An 18,386-nucleotide genomic window follows, 5' to 3' on the forward strand; every position below is an offset into this window, starting at 1 on the left:
TTATTTTGACAGTCGCCGTAATAACAATCCAACTTGGTGGTTTTATTTTGACAGTTGCCGTAATAACAATCCAACTTGGTGGTTTTATTTTGACAGTCACTGTAATAACAATCCAACTTGGTGGTCTGTCCACTAGAATGCCCGTTAATGTTTAGTGCTCATTGTTCACTTGTGTGTGTGTGTGTGTGTGTGTGTGTGTGCTTTCAGTACTAAAACAACCAACAGCGCCACCTCCTGGCCAAACACGCTGGAACCAAAACAGTGAAAAAGCTCAAATGAATTGTTTTCTATCCTAAATAGTTTTTCAAACTTCATGAATGTAAGTTTCTGTTCATGTATGAAAACTACACATTAAACTTTATAAGGTGTGTTTGCTTCAATTGTGAAGGTCAAGATGTGTTTGAGGCTCATTTTAACTTTAATTTGGTGGAAAGTGAGAAAAGGTTGCGGAGCTCAGCTGGAGACCTGGAGAACTTCGGCCAAATCAAAGGAAACTACATCCGACTTTTCACTTCTCTGACACCAGGATCAAACTGAGAACATCACAGAGTCACTCCAGGATCATTTCATGTCAGAACCGAGAGGAATTTACTCAGTTGCACTGACTAATGTTCTGTGTTGGAGTGTGTAAAAATAAAGCGCACATAAATGTCTTTCAATGCATTATTTTCAATAAATGAATAGATTGTAGAGGAAGATAAAAAAATCTCGAATTTTGAGGCGGATTTACTGAGATATGATTGAAACATAAAACCCATCAGTCTATCCTGTCAGATTCACATCAAGTTGTCCAAACTCAGTACTGAAAAGATGAAATCTTTAAAGCTATGATCAAAATCAAGCTGTGCAGCAACAATCCAAGAAGGAACGGTAACGACCTGGAGCCTCAGCGACACGCAGGGAGATCACATGATCACATGGAGCTGGCCGCGGGGCTCACACACAGAAACAAGTCCATGGATTTGTGCTTAATGTTCTTATTAAACACCTTGATCAGTTCATGCCAACAAAAAACATCTCTTTTTTTCAAAACAAACATTAATGGTCCTGTTACTCCTTCAGCAGCTACAAACTAACTTCACATTATTATTCCATCATCTACATTATCTGACGGAGACGCGTCACTCAGAGCTTCTCTTTAATTGTCAAAAGAGTTCAGTGAAAAGTATTTCTGAAAACATCTGAGGTGAGAAATAAGCCGTGCAGCTGCTGCATCTGTCCTCATTTTGGTTCCACTGCAGTTCGTTTAGACGTTCCACGCAAGGTTCACGATGTGTCCGACCTACTTTATGCAAGTGAGCTCTGGGAGGAGGGCACGTCTGCAGAGCTGGAGGCTGCAGCGACGGGGCTGCAGCGACAGGGCTGCAGCAACAGGGCTGCAGCGACGGGCCTGCAGCGACAGGGCTGCAGCGACGGGCCTGCAGCGACAGGGCTGCAGCAACAGGGCTGCAGCGACGGGGCTGCAGCGACGGGCCTGCAGCGACGGGCCTGCAGCGACGGGGCGGCAGCGACGGGCCTGCAGTGACAGGGCTGCAGCGACAGGGCTGCAGCGACAGGGCTGCAGCGACGGGCCTGCAGCGACGGGCCTGCAGCGACGGGGCGGCAGCGACGGGCCTGCAGTGACGGGGCTGCAGTGCAGCGACGGGCCTGCAGTGACAGGGCTGCAGCGACGGGCCTGCAGCGACGGGGCTGCAGTGCAGCGACGGGGCTGCAGCGACGGGGCTGCAGTGCAGCGACGGGGCTGCAGCGACGGGGCTGCAGACAATGAGGGATCCTGTTGGACATGAACCTCCATTCTGCACTGCACATGGGTGGATTTGCATTAAGATTTTGATCAGATTAATCATGATCATAGATTAATCTGCGATGACTCGTTAACTTTGACAGCCGGAGCAGTTAGTTAATGTGACTAGTTTTTGAGGCCATGTGTTGGTGTAGTAGATTCTGTGTGGAGTTTGCATGTTCTCCCTACTTATGTGTGTGTGGGTTCTCTCAGGTCCTCCAGTTTCTCCCAGCAGTATAAAATCTTGCGTCTTAGATTAATCTGTGATTCTTAACGTCCTGTAGTTGTAAATGTGAGTTTGTCGCTACGCGTTTGTTTTAACCTGCAACCCTGATGTGGATCAAACTACCAGACATGAGTGGATCGTTGTGTTTGCATGTCTGACTCACTGATTTGAGGCCGTGTGTGGAGGATCCTGAGCAAAGTGTTTGTGTCGGTTGCGTCCTCGCTCTGAACTCGATCACTCAGCTCTGCAGACATACATCTTCTCCTGGGTTTCAAACACACGCTTCTTTCTTTGACACACCGGGCGCTGAAATCTATTTTAAGTAGTGCTGTCAAACGATTAAAAAAATGTACTAATTAATTGCACAATTTTCCGTTATTAATTGCGATTAATCACATTGTTTTTCTGCTGAAGACTGAAACTTGGAATTGATATTTACTCAGGGAAAACCACAGAATTTACTCAGCACACAGAGAGTATTTAAATTCAAAGACTATTTTTATAACGTCCTTTTAGCTTTTGGTGAAACTGTTTCCAAGATTAGCAAAATAATAAAAACATAAATTAAATAATTAATAAACATCTAACATAAGTCTGGGTTTGTTAGAGTGCAGGTCCTCACTAACAGAATATTAGTATTTCTAGAAACAAAGTTGTGAATGTATTACATGAACAAAGTGGCAACAGTATACTGTAATATCCACACACACACCCACACCCACACACACACACACACACACGCACACGCACACGCACACGCACACACACACACACACACACACACACACACACACACACACACACACACACACACACACACACACACACACACACACACACACACACACACGCACACACACACACACACACACACTGCAGCTGCTCCGGTAAGGGAGTTAAAAAAAACAACAACCCAAAAAACGGAAATAAACAAAACTACGTTAATTCTGTAAACTTTTTTTAATGAATTAAACGTTTCAAATCAATTAATTAAATGAACACGCTATTTTTGACGGCACTAATTTGAAGTCTTCCATTCCAGAGTATAATATGTTGAACTGTATCTGACTGCAGCTGCAGGAACCAGGGCCTGGCAGCAGCATCACACTCACCCCACAGAACGTGAGCAGAACTCGGGGGGGAAAAGGCCTGTTCTGGAACAAAGTTGAGAGCACTTCACTGCAAAACTCCAAAGAAGTGAATTGACCAAGAATTTGACTCCTGCGGATGCCTTCAGATTCCCGAGCTTGATTGACAGCCTCTCCAAGATAAAGCCAATTAAATAACACGGACAGGCAAGCGAAGAGCACAGCGACTTTTAAAGCTGGATAAATAAACGCCAAATTATATGACTGACCTTAAAGGGGCTTTATTTCACTGCATATGCATATTGAAGATTAAAAAACACCTATAAATATTAATGTGGGGCAATTTCCAGAGTGCAAATAAGCAGTGCATTATCTGTGTGTGGGCTTAGAGTGGAGCCCCCCTTCGCTTCCCTCCTGCAGGAGCACACAGGACTGACAAACACTCAAAGATGAACTAATGGAGTGGATAGTCCTCATTATGTCTGGACACAGCCAGTGAAGCTGGGAGTGAATTAATTTACAGTTAGTGTTCTTTCAGCGGGGTTCAAACGGGAAAACCGGAGGAATGGTGACTTTAGAAGAGACGCTTCAAAGACTAACCAGGCCACAACGCACCATTTTTAGTCCCACGTAATCTCCTTTGTCTTCTATTTCCACTTTTAGAAAGCATGAAAAGTGATCTGATTTGTATACATATCCCATTTAAATGGAGAGAAGATTAGAGGCGCATCAATCTTGGCTGGGCCCCAGGGACCGCAGGAAAAGGTTACTAAATTTATCACTGCGCCTTCTGTTGCAGGAGATTTAAATATGTGGAGCTGGAATGTGACTGACCGTCCTCTGAGGGAGACTTCAGCCCCACCTCTGTGTACTCTCTCAGCACAGAGACCATTAATTACACACACACACACACACACACACACACACACACACACACACACACACACACACACACACACACACACACACACACACACACACACACACACACACACACACACACACACACACTCTTTTGTGTCGCTGCCTCGGGTTTCCTTTGACTTCACGCTTCCCACGGCTTCACACTGCGCGGCGGCGTGGAAATGTGGAGCACGAGAGTCCTTGTAAGGATTGTGTTTCGTACATGAAAACACGGCGCGCTGCGGTTTTGCTGCTGTCCCTCCAGTGTGAGTCTTTTCTGCTGCTTTTGTTGGTTGTAAATGTGAATCACTCAGAAAACAGGTCGGAACACTAACTGGGTTACCAGATGTAAAGAGAGAAGCTGTTGAAGTGTCTTGGTCAACCACAGTCACGTAAATAGACAGAAGCCTTTACCCTCCTTTGTAGATTTAACAGGACTGGGAAAAAAATATGAATTGGTTTTAATATTGCTGATAATTGTGATTTAAGAGTTTTCAATTAAAATATGCATCCCAAAGTATCACCACACAAACAAATGAAATATAAGAGTGAAACGCGACACCACACCTTGTAATGTCCAGTACTGTTCTGTCTGCATGCTACGTCCATTTATTAATATATAATAATAATAATAATAATAATAATAATAATAATAATAATAATAATAATAATAACTTTCAATTCAATCACCACAAACATTAGCGTAAAACACTGTCACCACTATTGTCTTATTGTCACTGTTTTTAATTATTGATTATATTCTTCATTAATGTCCTGTTCTGCTGCAACAATGAAATGTTCCCATTGTGGGACAAAGAGGATTATCTAATGTAATCTAATGTAATGTAATCTAATGTAATCTATTGTATCTAAAAATCTTAAACAGTTGACAAATGACAACAGCTTAACTAAATGGATTAAAAGGTTAAAAAGTGAAATAAGTTGAAACTGGGAGAACCTCGCTCTGAGTCAGAAAGTTAGCAGACATCTGATCCGTGGCTCCTCAAAGCAAGACGCTTGTTTGTGCTCTACATATCTGTAGAAGACCTGCGTACACCTCCACCGGAAACCTTCTTACCTTCTAAATGGCAGGATTATCTACAAGGTAAACTCAGTGTTCACTTTCCTTCTCCAGGTTCCTCTGGAGAGTCCTGGACTTTACTGAAAGGAAGAACTGAGGACGGCTGGCGGTCATACCTGCTTCTCACAGTGGCCGTAGTCTGAACCTTGCTCCGGCTGGAAGAAGCACGTCTCTCCGTGGTTCTTCGCCATTTCAATCAGTCCCATGGCCGTCCTCACCGTGGCATTACGAGCGTGGACAAACACCATCACCTGAGACACACACAAGCCCACATCAGCACAGTAACAGCATGTAACTACAGAGTGGACGATCCTGGTCCTGCAGCCGCTGGTCCTGCAGCCGCTGGTCCTGCAGCCGCTGGTCCTGCAGCCGCAGCCGCTGGTCCTGCAACCGCTGGTCCTGCGGCCGCTGGTCCTGCAGCCGCTGGTCCTGCGGCCGCTGGTCCTGCGGCCGCTGGTCCTGCGGCCGCTGGTCCTGCAGCCGCTGGTCCTGCGGCCGCTGGTCCTGCAGCCGCAGGTCCTGCAGCCGCTGGTCCTGCAGCCGCTGGTCCTGCAGCCGCAGCCGCTGGTCCAGAACCTTCTGTCAAGTCCTTCCTCAGTTTTTAGTCCACAGTCGGTCTTACCAGTAGCAGTTTTCTCCGATATGGTCTGTACCAGCATATAGATTTTGTTGAACAAGTCACTTATTAATAATTCATACGACCAGCCAAACAGCACAGTAAGACCCAGAACTTCACGGTATGGAAAAGCCGTTGTGTGGTTCTACCACAGACAGTATGGTTAAAATGTAGGTGGGGCTGTGATCGGCCAAACAACGACAGATATGTGACGTCATTACGTGACAGTCAACGCGGGAACAGAGGAACACATCTGTTGCTGCGCAGCTCAGGCGTCGTGAGCCTCCGTTCTCCATGACGCAGCTTGAAAACGTTCTCATTGTGAACGGCAGCGTCCAGCTCCACTCATATGGAAGCCAATGAGGCTCAAAAATCTATTGAAATACATCTATGAAATGTATTAACAGAAATGCCTTTTCATTTTCAGATTGAACTGCCGTTCACCGTCACCAAATGTCCGCAGCGCAAAAAAAGGCTCAATATTAATCTGAGTTTGCATTTCCAAACGGCGCAGGAGAGTGACGTCAGTCGCCGCTCTCCTTCCTCTGACTGCCTCGCGTCTGAACGGTGGAACCAGGAAAGTGAGAAAACAGCGTGGCAGAGGCGTATTGTCACATTCTCTTATAGCGAGGGAACGAACGCTGCTTGTTCAGTGAGCTGCTCACGTACTGGGAGGTTTTGCAGTCGCTGAAGGTACAGTGGTCGTTGAAGGTACGGTGGTCGTTGAACACAGCGTGGTCGTTGAAGGTTCGGTGGTCGTTGAACACACCGTGGCCGATTCAGTGAACACGTCTTTTTATTAAACTGATTCTGGTCATTCAGGAACTCTAAAGAGCTGCTTTGCCCCTCATGTCTCTTCTCTTGCTCAAGCTCAAATATGCACAGCGCCCCCTGGTGTATTAGAAGCGCAGCAAAATCAGAAGCAGTAGAGCCTCTGACGTCACTCTCCTGCGCCGCTTGGAAATGCTGAGTCAGATTGAATTTTGATCTTTTTTTGCACGGCGGACATGAAAATGAAAAAGTAATTCCCTCTTTAGGTTTTCTTTTGAGTTCTGCCATAAAATGTTCAACCTGAATAAGGAAATGGAAATGCAGTTTGAATGAACTATTATTAATTTAATTTATGAGTCAGATAATAACTATAACCTATAACCTTGAAATGAAAAAGCATTTCTGCTAATGCATTTTGTTTTTCAAATTTGACAATTCTAAATGAATTTTGGTCTCTATTTGCTCTATTTGATTTTTAAAATTAAATCTTAATCATCATTTTCTTTTTCATTTTCATTCAGTCACAGAATAAGCAGTATTGTCAACGACTCAACAACAACCAAACTCGACAACAACCAAACACAACAACAACCAAACTCAACAACAACCAAACATAACAACAACCAAACACAACAACAACCAAACTCAACAACAACCAAACTCAACAACAACCAAACTCAACAACAACCAAACATAACAACAACCAAACTCAACAACAACCAAACATAACAACAACCAAACATAACAACAACCAAACACAACAACAACCAAACTCGACAACAACCAAACTCAACAACAACCAAACATAACAACAACCAAACACAACAACAACCAAACTCGACAACAACCAAACTCGACAACAACCAAACTCAACAACAACCAAACATAACAACAACCAAACATAACAACAACCAAACACAACAACAACCAAACTCGACAACAACCAAACTCAACAACAACCAAACATAACAACAACCAAATGAGGTAACTGCCCAGTAGTTCCCACGTCCTTGAAATCTTTGAAGAATGATGAGATATTTAGTTGCTCTGCACAGAACTGTTTAACTTTTATGAAGATGTGTTGATTCTATTACAGTGATTGAGTTCTACTGATCATGATATTAGATTCTGGATATCAGGAGTAGTTATCAACCTGTAAACCGACGTTAGCTCTGCCACACACACACACAGGGTCTGCATGCTAATCTCTGCTTTACTAACTAGTTAACTACCAACCTACACGTTTCACATCAGAGACAACATCACACAGTAACTGAACACCGTCTGACCCTCCAGACCTTTTACAACAAATCACCTTCACATCAACTCATTCTACAAATTTGACGCACGCACGCACGCACGCACGCACGCACGCACGCACGCACGCACGCACGCACGCACGCACGCACGCACACACACACACACACACACACACACACACACACACACACACACACACACACACACACACACACACACACACACGCACGCAGCTGTATATAGGTAGTTAGAATCTGTGTTTTATTTGTTTTCATTGTAAATAAATGTAATTTTTGGAATCAGACTTGCTGTTTTATTAACGAGCACAAAGGTGAATGAAATGTCGACTCTTCTGTGTCAAGAACTCCAAAATCCTTCAAGCGTTACTGTTCATTCTGGTAATTGTAATTAATTGAACTATTAATTCAAATCCCTAATTTAAAAACAATAATGAATTGTTTAGTATATCTTATGAGACTGATAGAAGTGAATTGGCTAGAATGTTCTGTTAAACAGGTGGAGCTCTGACGTATCTGATTCAGATCAGATAACATTTTTGATAAAACAATAACTAGACATCTCCAATAATTATTGATCATCATCCAGAGCCAAACTACCAAAACTGAAGATAATTGGTGCCCCGTGTTCAGGATGAAATCACTACAAGGTCAATAGTGAAATAACTTCTACCTTCCATCAACTAGCAACCATTTATCTGAAAATATGAACAAAAAAGTCAATATTGACATTTTAACAGGAGAAGTTATCCAGACTCAGAACTGTAAGTATCAATGTTTTAGAATCTGCACTTCAACACCTGGCTGAAGTAAAGGCTGTACATAAAACCAACCTCTATGTGCCGTTTCAGTTTTGTAATGTCAATTTAACTCAAATTGAATGAAAATATGGAATGAATGAAGGCCACTCGCTGTACTCTTTCATCTGGAAGTACAAATAAAGACTGATTGCTTTCTTCTGTGATTTCACGTCAGGACAAACAGGCTGTGCTCCTACAAGGCGGGTCTGGAGAGACTGCTGCAGCAAATGTTATTTACCGAAGGTGTTTTATCAGCACCGCTGAGCTCTGTGTGGGAACCTTGTCTGCGAGTATCCGCCAGCCTCTCAGCTTATTAAACTTCTTTCTAGCGAGCAGGCTTCTCCACCAGGAGGGCGGTAGGAAAATCATAAAGGAAATTTCATCCATCACATCCTCCCAGATGAAATTAATATATGTCACAGCCACTTCTTGACAGTTTAATATAGCGTGGAGCTGGAGAGGCCCTCCACTGCTGTGGCCACGAGCTGGACCTCGGCATTGTGGCGCCTCGATAAAAAAAGTTGTCCGCGGTGCAGAATCCAGGTGGCTTACACGATCTCCAGGGCTGCAGAAAGACTCATATTAAGTGTGTCTCTGAGGGAACGGATGGAAGCAAGAGAGAAAAAGTGGAGTGTGGATGTGTGTGCATTTGCAATAAAGTGATGCAGTCAGGATAACAACAGCGCTCAATAGGGAGCCGCGCTGCTGTAGCAGATGGGAGCTAAACGCTAAAGTCCGCATTCACAGCTCTGCTGTTCCCCGCGGGCCCGGGGGGGGGGGGGGGGTGGGGGGTGGGGGGGGGGGGGTGGGGGGTGGGGGGGTGGTAGGAGGGGGGAGATAAGGCCGAGAGAGACTTCAGATAGCAGGTGTTCACTCCAAATGCTTCACAGAAATATTTACTGCCGGATTTCCTATTCATGGAAAAACTTGTGTGAAAAATGTTTTCCAGGAGCAGCGGAGTGAATTGTGACGCCACACCAGAGCCGCTCTTCGGTTTGGTGATTATGGCAAAGACAGAAGGCTGAATGAGCGAAGCAGAGCAATAAAAAGCAGTAATGGGAGTATCAGGCTAGAAGGAACCCAACCCTGCAGTTAGCTTCAGGCCCCATTGACACAGAAACATTTCACCTTAAAATGCATCGTTTGTGTTTCAGAAAGGGTTTGCGTTTACACAACAATGTTTTGAAAATGATGGCTGTTTCCATGGAAACAGCAGAAATGCTGAAAATGATGTAGTTAGCATGCCAGGCCACAAGTTGGCGCTGTTGGTTGTTTTTGTAATGAAAGCACACACACGTCCACGGAGAAGAATACACTATAAACATTCACAATGGGTAAAACTTGATAAAACCTCCCAGAAGAATATTAACAGGGAGTCACTGTCCATCTACTGAGCATGTGCAGAAGAAGTATTTACTGTGGCATCTGAGCATCATCCACAGTAACTGCAGTCGTGATGAACACCCAGCAGGAAGTGGATGTCAGCCTTCCTGTTTCAGAGCTGATATGTTGATCTCAGCTGTCTGGGAACTTCTTCTTTTCATTATTGAACTTGTGTCTCTTCAGAATCGGTGCTGTGGAAGTGTATGTGGAGGAGCCATCGCAGTTCAGATGGCTGGACTGTGAAAACGAAGAGAACAAACTGGCTCGTGTGCAACCGCATTCGAAATCCAAAAAAGACCTGGTCCACATGGAGACGGGTTTAGTTTGATTAAATGGGCGTGCAGAAGTTTAATGGTGGTCGTGGTGTGAGCTCATTAGAGCCTCTAATATAAATGTGTTGGTTTTAACATCCAGTGTGGAGAGACAGATTTCTTTGTTCGTGTCTGGAAAACCTTTTGAGATGTTTTAGTCCCGGTGTGGACGTGGTCTCCCTGATCCCCTGAGGGACGGATTAGCTGTTGTATCACAACATCCTTCAAATGTTGGGACGTCGCCGGTCCATCACAGGAGCAACAGAAGAGCCCGTCACACACTCACTGACGATGCTAATAGTCAAACCTTTGACAGGAAACCAGAGTAAATGCCGCTGATGCAGGTCGACCTTCCTGTTTAGGGAGTAAACATGCTGTCGCACAATATGGTCACAACATCATGTAAACGTGGACACACTCGATCGTCTCCACTCTCACACACACACACACACACATCTCACCTGATGTCCTGCTTTCACCTGCTCCAGGACTTTGTTGTAGCAGACCTCCTCCGTGTCGTGCATCTGCTGGATCTGAGGTCAGAGATTATTGTCAGTCATCATTCTAATCCAGGCTTTTATTACCTACTGGTTGGTGTGAGGTGCTTCTTTCTGAGCTTGTCACTGTAACATTTTGGGAGCTTGTATTACTCAGCTTTTAGAAATCCATTTCAAGACTCTCTTACTGTTTTTTAGTTTGGAATGGTCAAAGTGCAAATTATTTATCAGTTCTGCTTCTTGTGAGAGATGCAGACGCACTCAGGTCCTCAGGGAGAGCGTTTATATTTATTCCTATACGTGTAGAGACACAAACTGAGAGTGACACTGCTTTTCCTCATTAGAGTTCTTGCCTGTGAACCTCTTCACTGAGGACTGGAGGCCGGCTGGCAGAGTGCACATGATTGATGGAAGCTCAAACCTTCTGTTCAGGGAAGATTTGAACTGCTCGTTTGGTTTATTATTTTCTAGTCTTTTGATTATTTGTTTTTTTATTTCATACAATGTCCCTTCAAGTTTGATATTTTAGGTATTCTTAATGTATGTACTTAGTTAATTATGCAAAGTTTTTCATATAATGTAATTTCATATTTCATAAATTCCTTTCTCTAATTCTTTACTTGGTTTTGGTTCATTTCATGTATTTAGTTTACATCTAGACCGTTTTTCTCAAATGTATTTTTAATTTATGTATTTATTTAATGATTATTTTGTATTGTAAATTATTATTACACATTTTTCTGTGTTATTAATGTATTATTATCTGTTTTCTGTTTCGATAAGTTTACATGCGACCCCAGTGTTTCCTGAAACACATCGGATTATATTTTCCTCTGTGTGTGTTTGAAAGAACATTTGTATGTGTACATTTGTGCTGGATTATTTGTATTATATTGAGTATGTTCTAAAAATAAGTTTCTCTCTACAGGACCACCCAATCAGATCATTCCATTGACAGCAGTGGTGTAATCCAGGGTATACGAGAGTATATGGCATATACCCCCTTATCTTTCATTCTGCATTGTAGCAGCGCAGCCACTTCCAGATCCCCGTTCACTTACCTTGTTGGTGGATTTGATGCCCACGAAGGTCTGGCCGAGGGGCACCGGCCTGAAGCGACTGTCGAAGAAGAAGAGGCCGATGTAAGGGTTGACGTGGAGGAAGGTGGCCACGTCGAGGTAGTTGGGCAGGGTGGCTGACAGTCCCAGGATCCGGATCATACTCTGAGTGGACTCCACCTGACAGAAACAAGAGCTGCTGTTAGACCAAAGGAAAAGCTGCAGGAACAAGGAGTTTACATAATAATGACTTTACTCACAGGTCACTTTCAATAAAAAAAAGGAAATTTGGAAAATTGAAATTCAAAGAGACAAAAGCAAAGTTACGTCCATCACAGATTAACGAGAAGCAATGAATCTCTGAGGGATTATTAAACATCACCAACATGTCGATTGGATTCATGCCTTGAAGCTGATATGAAATGGCTGCACGGTTTGTGACATACTCGACTAATTTTAGTTTAAAAATAAGACTCGTCGTTCAAACAATTCAGAAAGTCGGGTGTTTTACAGCCAATAGCATGACTTCCTGTCCCACATTCTCCAGGTCTGATCTGAACGTTTTTAACAAGTAAAAAGCTTGTAGAGTTTTAACAGCACAAGACGTTTCAGAGCTTTGCTTCTTGTCCTGTCCTGTCTGTAAATTATGTGAGTTTAAATCACTGTGTTGGATGTAATCTCCAGGTCCGATCACTGTGTTGGATGTAATCTCCAGGTCGGGTCATTGTGTTGGATGTAATCTCCAGGTCCGATCACTGTGTTGGATGTAATCTCCAGGTCGGGTCATTGTGTTGGATGTAATCTCCAGGTCCGATCACTGTGTTGGATGTAATCTCCAGGTCCGATCACTGTGTTGGATGTAATCTCCAGGTCGGATCATTGTGTTGGATGTAATCTCCAGGTCGGATCATTGTGTTGGATGTAATCTCCAGGTCGGATCATTCTGTCATCTGGTCTCTGGTTGATGTTGTGACTGGACACTGCTTCTAAGTCAAAGGAGGTTTGGCTATCAGTGTAGTAAGGTGGACAGGCGACAGGCAGCCCACCAGAGGGTCCAGTCCCGTCCACAGAGGAAACTTAAAGGAGAAGAAAAACTTCTTTTTCCACTCATTCAGTTAGAAAAGCTGCTGTTATTATAAGGGACTGACGTAACTGCTGCAGGTGTCCTGGTGACTCTGCAGCAGTTACGTGATACACCTGCAGGAGGCTCTTGCTCGGGGGTCACTGTGACCTTGAGATAAGAACGAGAGAAACATCCTGGACTCATTAGTTTGCTTTGATATCATCTCCGTGAAAAACAACACACAGTTTTATCACACGTCCGATTTTGGTTGGTAACAGACGTCAATACCAAGTTGACCAGTTGCTAAAAGACCAACCCAATGTCGGGGGGGGGGGGGGGGGGGGGGGGGGGGGGGGGGGGGGGGGACGCCCAGAAGAAAACTGTCGATCCTGGGAAGTTCGACACGCTTTGGGTGTGCTCCTGCGTGAGTCCACCTGGTGGCCAGCGCTGCTCATTGCATTTGGCTACATTTACTCAAATAAATGGTAAAACGGATCTGGCTGTCTTGAGACCTTTTTAGACAACCAAGCTCAGGAACAACGGACCAGGAGGAACCAGCAGGCCCAAAGCCGGGTTCCAACACCGACATGACTCGTCTCCTTCGAAGGCAAAGACCCTATTGAATGAGTAATGTTTCTTCTTCTTCTTACATGTAAATGAACCCAAATTTAAACACACTCCAAAACTCACCAAATCTAGCACGCTGATCAAGACTGGCGAAATCCTTTATAAAATGTATAAGTTCACCCCCAGAGGTCCAAAATGTGCTCTCTAGCGCCGCCTAGAATCACTAAAACGACCACCAAATTGCCTCCTCCCACTGCCTACCTCCTCCCACCGCCTACCTCCTCCCACCGCCTGCCTCCTCCCACCGCCTACATCCTACCACCGCCTACCTCCTCCCACCGCCTACATCCTACCACCGCCTGCCTCCTCCCACCGCCTACCTCCTCCCACCGCCTACATCCTACCACCGCCTACCTCCTCCCACCGCCTACCTCCTCCCACCGCCTGCCTCCTCCCACCGCCTACATCCTACCACCGCCTACCTCCTCCCACCGCCTACATCCTACCACCGCCTACCTCCTCCCACCGCCTACCTCCTCCCACCGCCTGCCTCCTCCCACCGCCTACCTCCTCCCACCGCCTGCCTCCTCCCACCGCCTACATCCTACCACCGCCTACCTCCTCCCACCGCCTACATCCTCCCACCGCCTACCTCCTCCCACCGCCTACCTCCTCCCACCGCCTACCTCCTCCCACCGCCTACCTCCTCCCACTGCCTACCTCCTCCCACCGCCTGCCTCCTCCCACCGCCTGCCTCCTCCCACCGCCTACATCCTCCCACCGCCTACATCCTCCCACCGCCTACATCCTCCCACTGCCTACCTCCTCCCACCGCCTACCTCCTCCCACCGCCTACCTCCTCCCACCGCCTACCTCCTCCCACCGCCTACCTCCTCCCACTGCCTACCTCCTCCCACCGCCTACCTCCTCCCACTGCCTACCTCCTCCCACCGCCTACCTCCTCCCACTGCCTACATCCTCCCACTGCCTACATCCTCCCACCGCCTGCCTCCTCCCACTGCCTACATCCTCCCACCGCCTACCTCCTCCCACCGCCTACCTCCTCCCACTGCCTACATCCTCCCACTGCCTACATCCTCCCACCGCCTGCCTCCTCTCACTGCCTACATCCTCCCACTGCCTACATCCTCCCACCGCCTGCCTCCTCCCCTTCAAATACATTGAGTGGGCCTGAATCCCATGTCATTGAAAACATGTATGATTCCCCCGTTGGGACTGAGGTGATGAACAGCAGCACGTCTTCTTTCATTTAAACCAAAGAAAACTTCAGATTTGAAGTCTGAGTGGAAATGAGCTTCTGATCTTCTCTGACCTTGACTGGTGAGTCAAAGAGAGACATCTCACTCATGTACTGTTTTTAATTTGTCTCTGAAAACTCAACGAAAAATTCAATATGTTGCGTACCAACGTGGGTGAGAGGAGAGAGGAAACGAGGGTGTGTGTGTGTGTGTGTGTGTGTGTGTGTGTGTGTGTGTGTGTTGGTAGTTGGCTATCTATGAGCTTCCTGCTGGAAGTGACAGGGAAGATTGGTAAGGCCTTTAATGTGATGCAGTACCTGTCAAAGCTTCCCATCAAGATAAGACCTAACCATTCCCTGCCGGCACACCGGGCCCCCGCCTCCCCTCCCCTCCCCCTTCCCTGCCTCACCCCACACCGCTACCAGAGCTCCACTCTGCAGGTGTGCATCATGTTCAACATGCAGGGAGTCCGATGGTGCACGTTACCTTTTACTGCGCACAAATACCAGTTTTAAGTGCCGCTCTGCCAGGGCGCTGCGGAACCCGTCATCCGTCAGGACTGAAGACTCGTAAAACAATTTACGACAACATAAGGGAATCTGTGATTAACAGCTGAATTCACGATTACCCCAAGGACAGAGGCTAATGAGTTGGAGAAAATAAAATTAATAGGTCAGGATATGAAAATTAGACAGTGTGCTGATCTGTGAAGTCCGCTGTGGTCTGAACACACTGAGATGCATCCGAACACTAATGTTAAGAGAGAGGAGCTCCGGGAGGAGGCGAGCAGCTCCAGATACACCTGATCAGTCCCTGGAGGCTTCCTGTTAGGCACGCACGCACGCACGCACGCACGCACGCACGCACGCACGCACGCACGCACGCACGCACGCACACTATGAGGACAGAGTTATTGTTGTTGATAATGACTCCTGTTCAGCTGAAATATTCACTAACTGCACAACAATGAAAAAACACTTCAGTAATGGAGTTTGATACAAAAACTGTAACATGAGTTTTTCTTTTATGTTTTACAGAATTACATTATTTATTACAAAGGTAGAAAAAGTGACTTTACAAAGTAAAAGCAAGACATGAAGACAATTTAGAGATTTTAATAAATCTCATTCGACTCTTCCTCATTTCTGACCCATTTCTTTGGTTCAAACAGAATTTTCTCTCACAGTTAAATTCTTTAACATTTTTCTAAATCCGACAGGGATTCTGTGAAACACTGTTTCCATGATGAGAAGCTCTAAAGCTGCAAACATTCCCTGTGTGGAGCTCTGAAGAGGGACGCGTCTGACACACACACACACACACACACACACACACACACACACACACACACACACACACACACACACACACACACACACACACACACACACACACACACACACACACACACACACACACACACACACACACACACACACACACACACACACACACACACACACACACACACACACACACACACACAGCAGCCATTGAAAATCACAGGAAAGCTCTTAATGCACCTAATTATAAGAGGCCTGCCTTGAAGCTGGCGGGGAGCAGACGCTCCTCAAACATCACGCCGTGAAGAAGACGTCGGACCACAGAGCATCGCTGCAGAGGCTTTGTTGTGCAGGTCACAGGGACTTTTATCCAAAGCGTGAAACATAATTGGTGGTGGCCGATGAGACGCAGCCGAACCAAAGAGATCCCGAGCATAAACATCAAAGCCTCAAGCGGCTCGGCTGGACTGCATTAACATGAAAAGAGGGACAAATATCATTTAGTTTACAGGGATTTCCATATTAATGTGTCTGAGGAGGCAAACTTAAGCTACCGAGAGCATCAGCAGCAGCCGCAGTGACTCCTTCTACACAATCAATTACTCACGTCTGTCAGGTGTGGTAATGAGGAGGAGGAGGAGGAGGAGGAGGAGGAGGAGGAGGAGGAGGAGGAGGAAGAGGAGGAGGACAGGGAGGAGGAGGAGGAGGAGGAGGAGGAGGAGGAGGAGGAGAGGTAGGAAGAAGGAAAAAAAAGAGGAGTTGAAGAAGAGGGAGGGAGAAGAGGAAGAGGAGGAAGAGGAAAAAGAGGGGGACAGGGAGGAAGAGGAGGAGGAGGAGGAGGAGGACGAGGAGGAAGAGGAGGAGGACAGGGAGGAGGAGGAGGAGGAGGAGGAGGAGGAGGAGGAGGAGGACAGGGAGGAGGAGGAGGAGGACAGGGAGGAGGAGGAGGAGGAGGAGGAGAGGTAGGAAGAAGGAAAAAAAAAGAGGAGTTGAAGAAGAGGGAGGGGGAAGAGGAGGAAGAGGAAAAAGAGGGGGACAGGGAGGAAGAGGAGGACGACGAGGAGGAGGACGAGGAAGAAGAGGAGGACAGGGAGGAAGAGGAGGAGGAGGAGGAGGAGGAACAAGAGGGGGACAGGGAGGAGGAGAATGAGGAGGAGGAGGAAGAGGAAGAGGGGGACAGGGAGGAGGAGAATGAGGAGGAGGAGGAAGAGGAAGAGGGGGACAGGGAGGAGGAGAATGAGGAGGAGGAGGAGGAGGAGGAGCAGGTCTCTCGGAGAGTGCTGGAGTGAGCTGCAGTGAGGTGAGAGCTGAGTGGAGTGAAACAGCAGTTGAGGCTCGTTCACAGTCGGAGTTTCTAGGTGAGTTCATGTGATGTAAATGTAGTCATCCATCCCCGAGCAGCAGGATCTGCAGACTCCTCTACCCTCTACCGTCTACTGCACGCAGCCCGATGTTTGAGACTGAGCATGTGCCAGAGCAACCAACACCAAGGTCAACCAACACCAAGGTCAACAACAACAACAACAACAACAAGGACAACAGATGCCTCCTTTGAGGGGTGACTATGTGAGGAGATCCGTCAGCCTCCCCGTCTGCACAATCACAATTTAAAGGAATATAAAGATCAGCAGACGGCTCAGAGCTCTTGGAGTGAAATATCAAAACTTAGAAAAGGAGCAGAACGCCGCCACCAGAGGTGGGAACACTTCTGGGATCATTACGTTCTGGAAAGCATCAACAGGAACCACGAAATATAGCATGAATGGAACCACAAGCACATCCGCAGTGTGTGGAAAGTATGGAAGAGCCTTTAGCGGCTCGTCAGCCTTCTTGTCTGCGGGGTGACGGCCCACAGGAACTGTTTGTCTCCTCTAATAAAGTGATAGACGAATCCTGATCCTTCTTACAGCTCCAATACCGACGCAGCAGAGCGTCAGTGGAAAGAAGCTCAGCTCACGATCGCAGCTGAGGGATGTGAGGAGGAAACAGAAGAACGTTTCAGATAACAAACTGGGACTGAAGCCGGGAGGAGAGCACAACAACAAGATGACATCAACAAATTCAGGACTTTGCATCAGTTCAATGTTAACATGCAGCCACGAGAATGAACATCCAAGCTCATGTTAACAATATTGTTATTGTTATATTTAAACTGAACACAACAAAAAAGGATTAAAGAAACCTGAGTTTGTTGTGTACGTATGTAAATACATAATGATTCATCAATTCATCCACCAGGATCAGTTGGAATTGCAGCAAACAAACAGCTGTGTCTGTTATTTGACTTTTCAATGAAATAATAATCTACAAGCTGAACAAACGTCTGCGTCACTCTCTACTTGTTGCTGTTTTTATAATGATGACATCCTAACAAAGCAAAAATAGTCCAATGACAATCTTCACAGTTATTAGGCGGCGCT

At 46.1% G+C, this 18,386-nt stretch overlaps 1 protein-coding gene across 1 annotated transcript in view; it reads right to left on the bottom strand.

The window, feature by feature from the left end:
* The window catches only part of ascc3 (activating signal cointegrator 1 complex subunit 3), a 218,626-nt gene that overhangs the window by 75,781 nt on the left and 124,459 nt on the right, over nucleotides 1-18,386 (bottom strand). The window contains exons 12-14 of the mRNA XM_080471968.1: nucleotides 11,798-11,974; nucleotides 10,701-10,772; nucleotides 5,198-5,332 (exon numbers count right to left, since the gene is read on the bottom strand). Of these exons, the coding sequence (XP_080328094.1) occupies nucleotides 5,198-5,332; nucleotides 10,701-10,772; nucleotides 11,798-11,974 (384 nt within the window). The remainder of the gene's footprint in view (nucleotides 1-5,197; nucleotides 5,333-10,700; nucleotides 10,773-11,797; nucleotides 11,975-18,386) is intronic.

Source organism: Lipophrys pholis (genome assembly GCF_963383615.2).
Source record: "Lipophrys pholis genome assembly, chromosome: 9".
In the NCBI taxonomy this organism is placed as follows: domain Eukaryota; kingdom Metazoa; phylum Chordata; class Actinopteri; order Blenniiformes; family Blenniidae; genus Lipophrys; species Lipophrys pholis.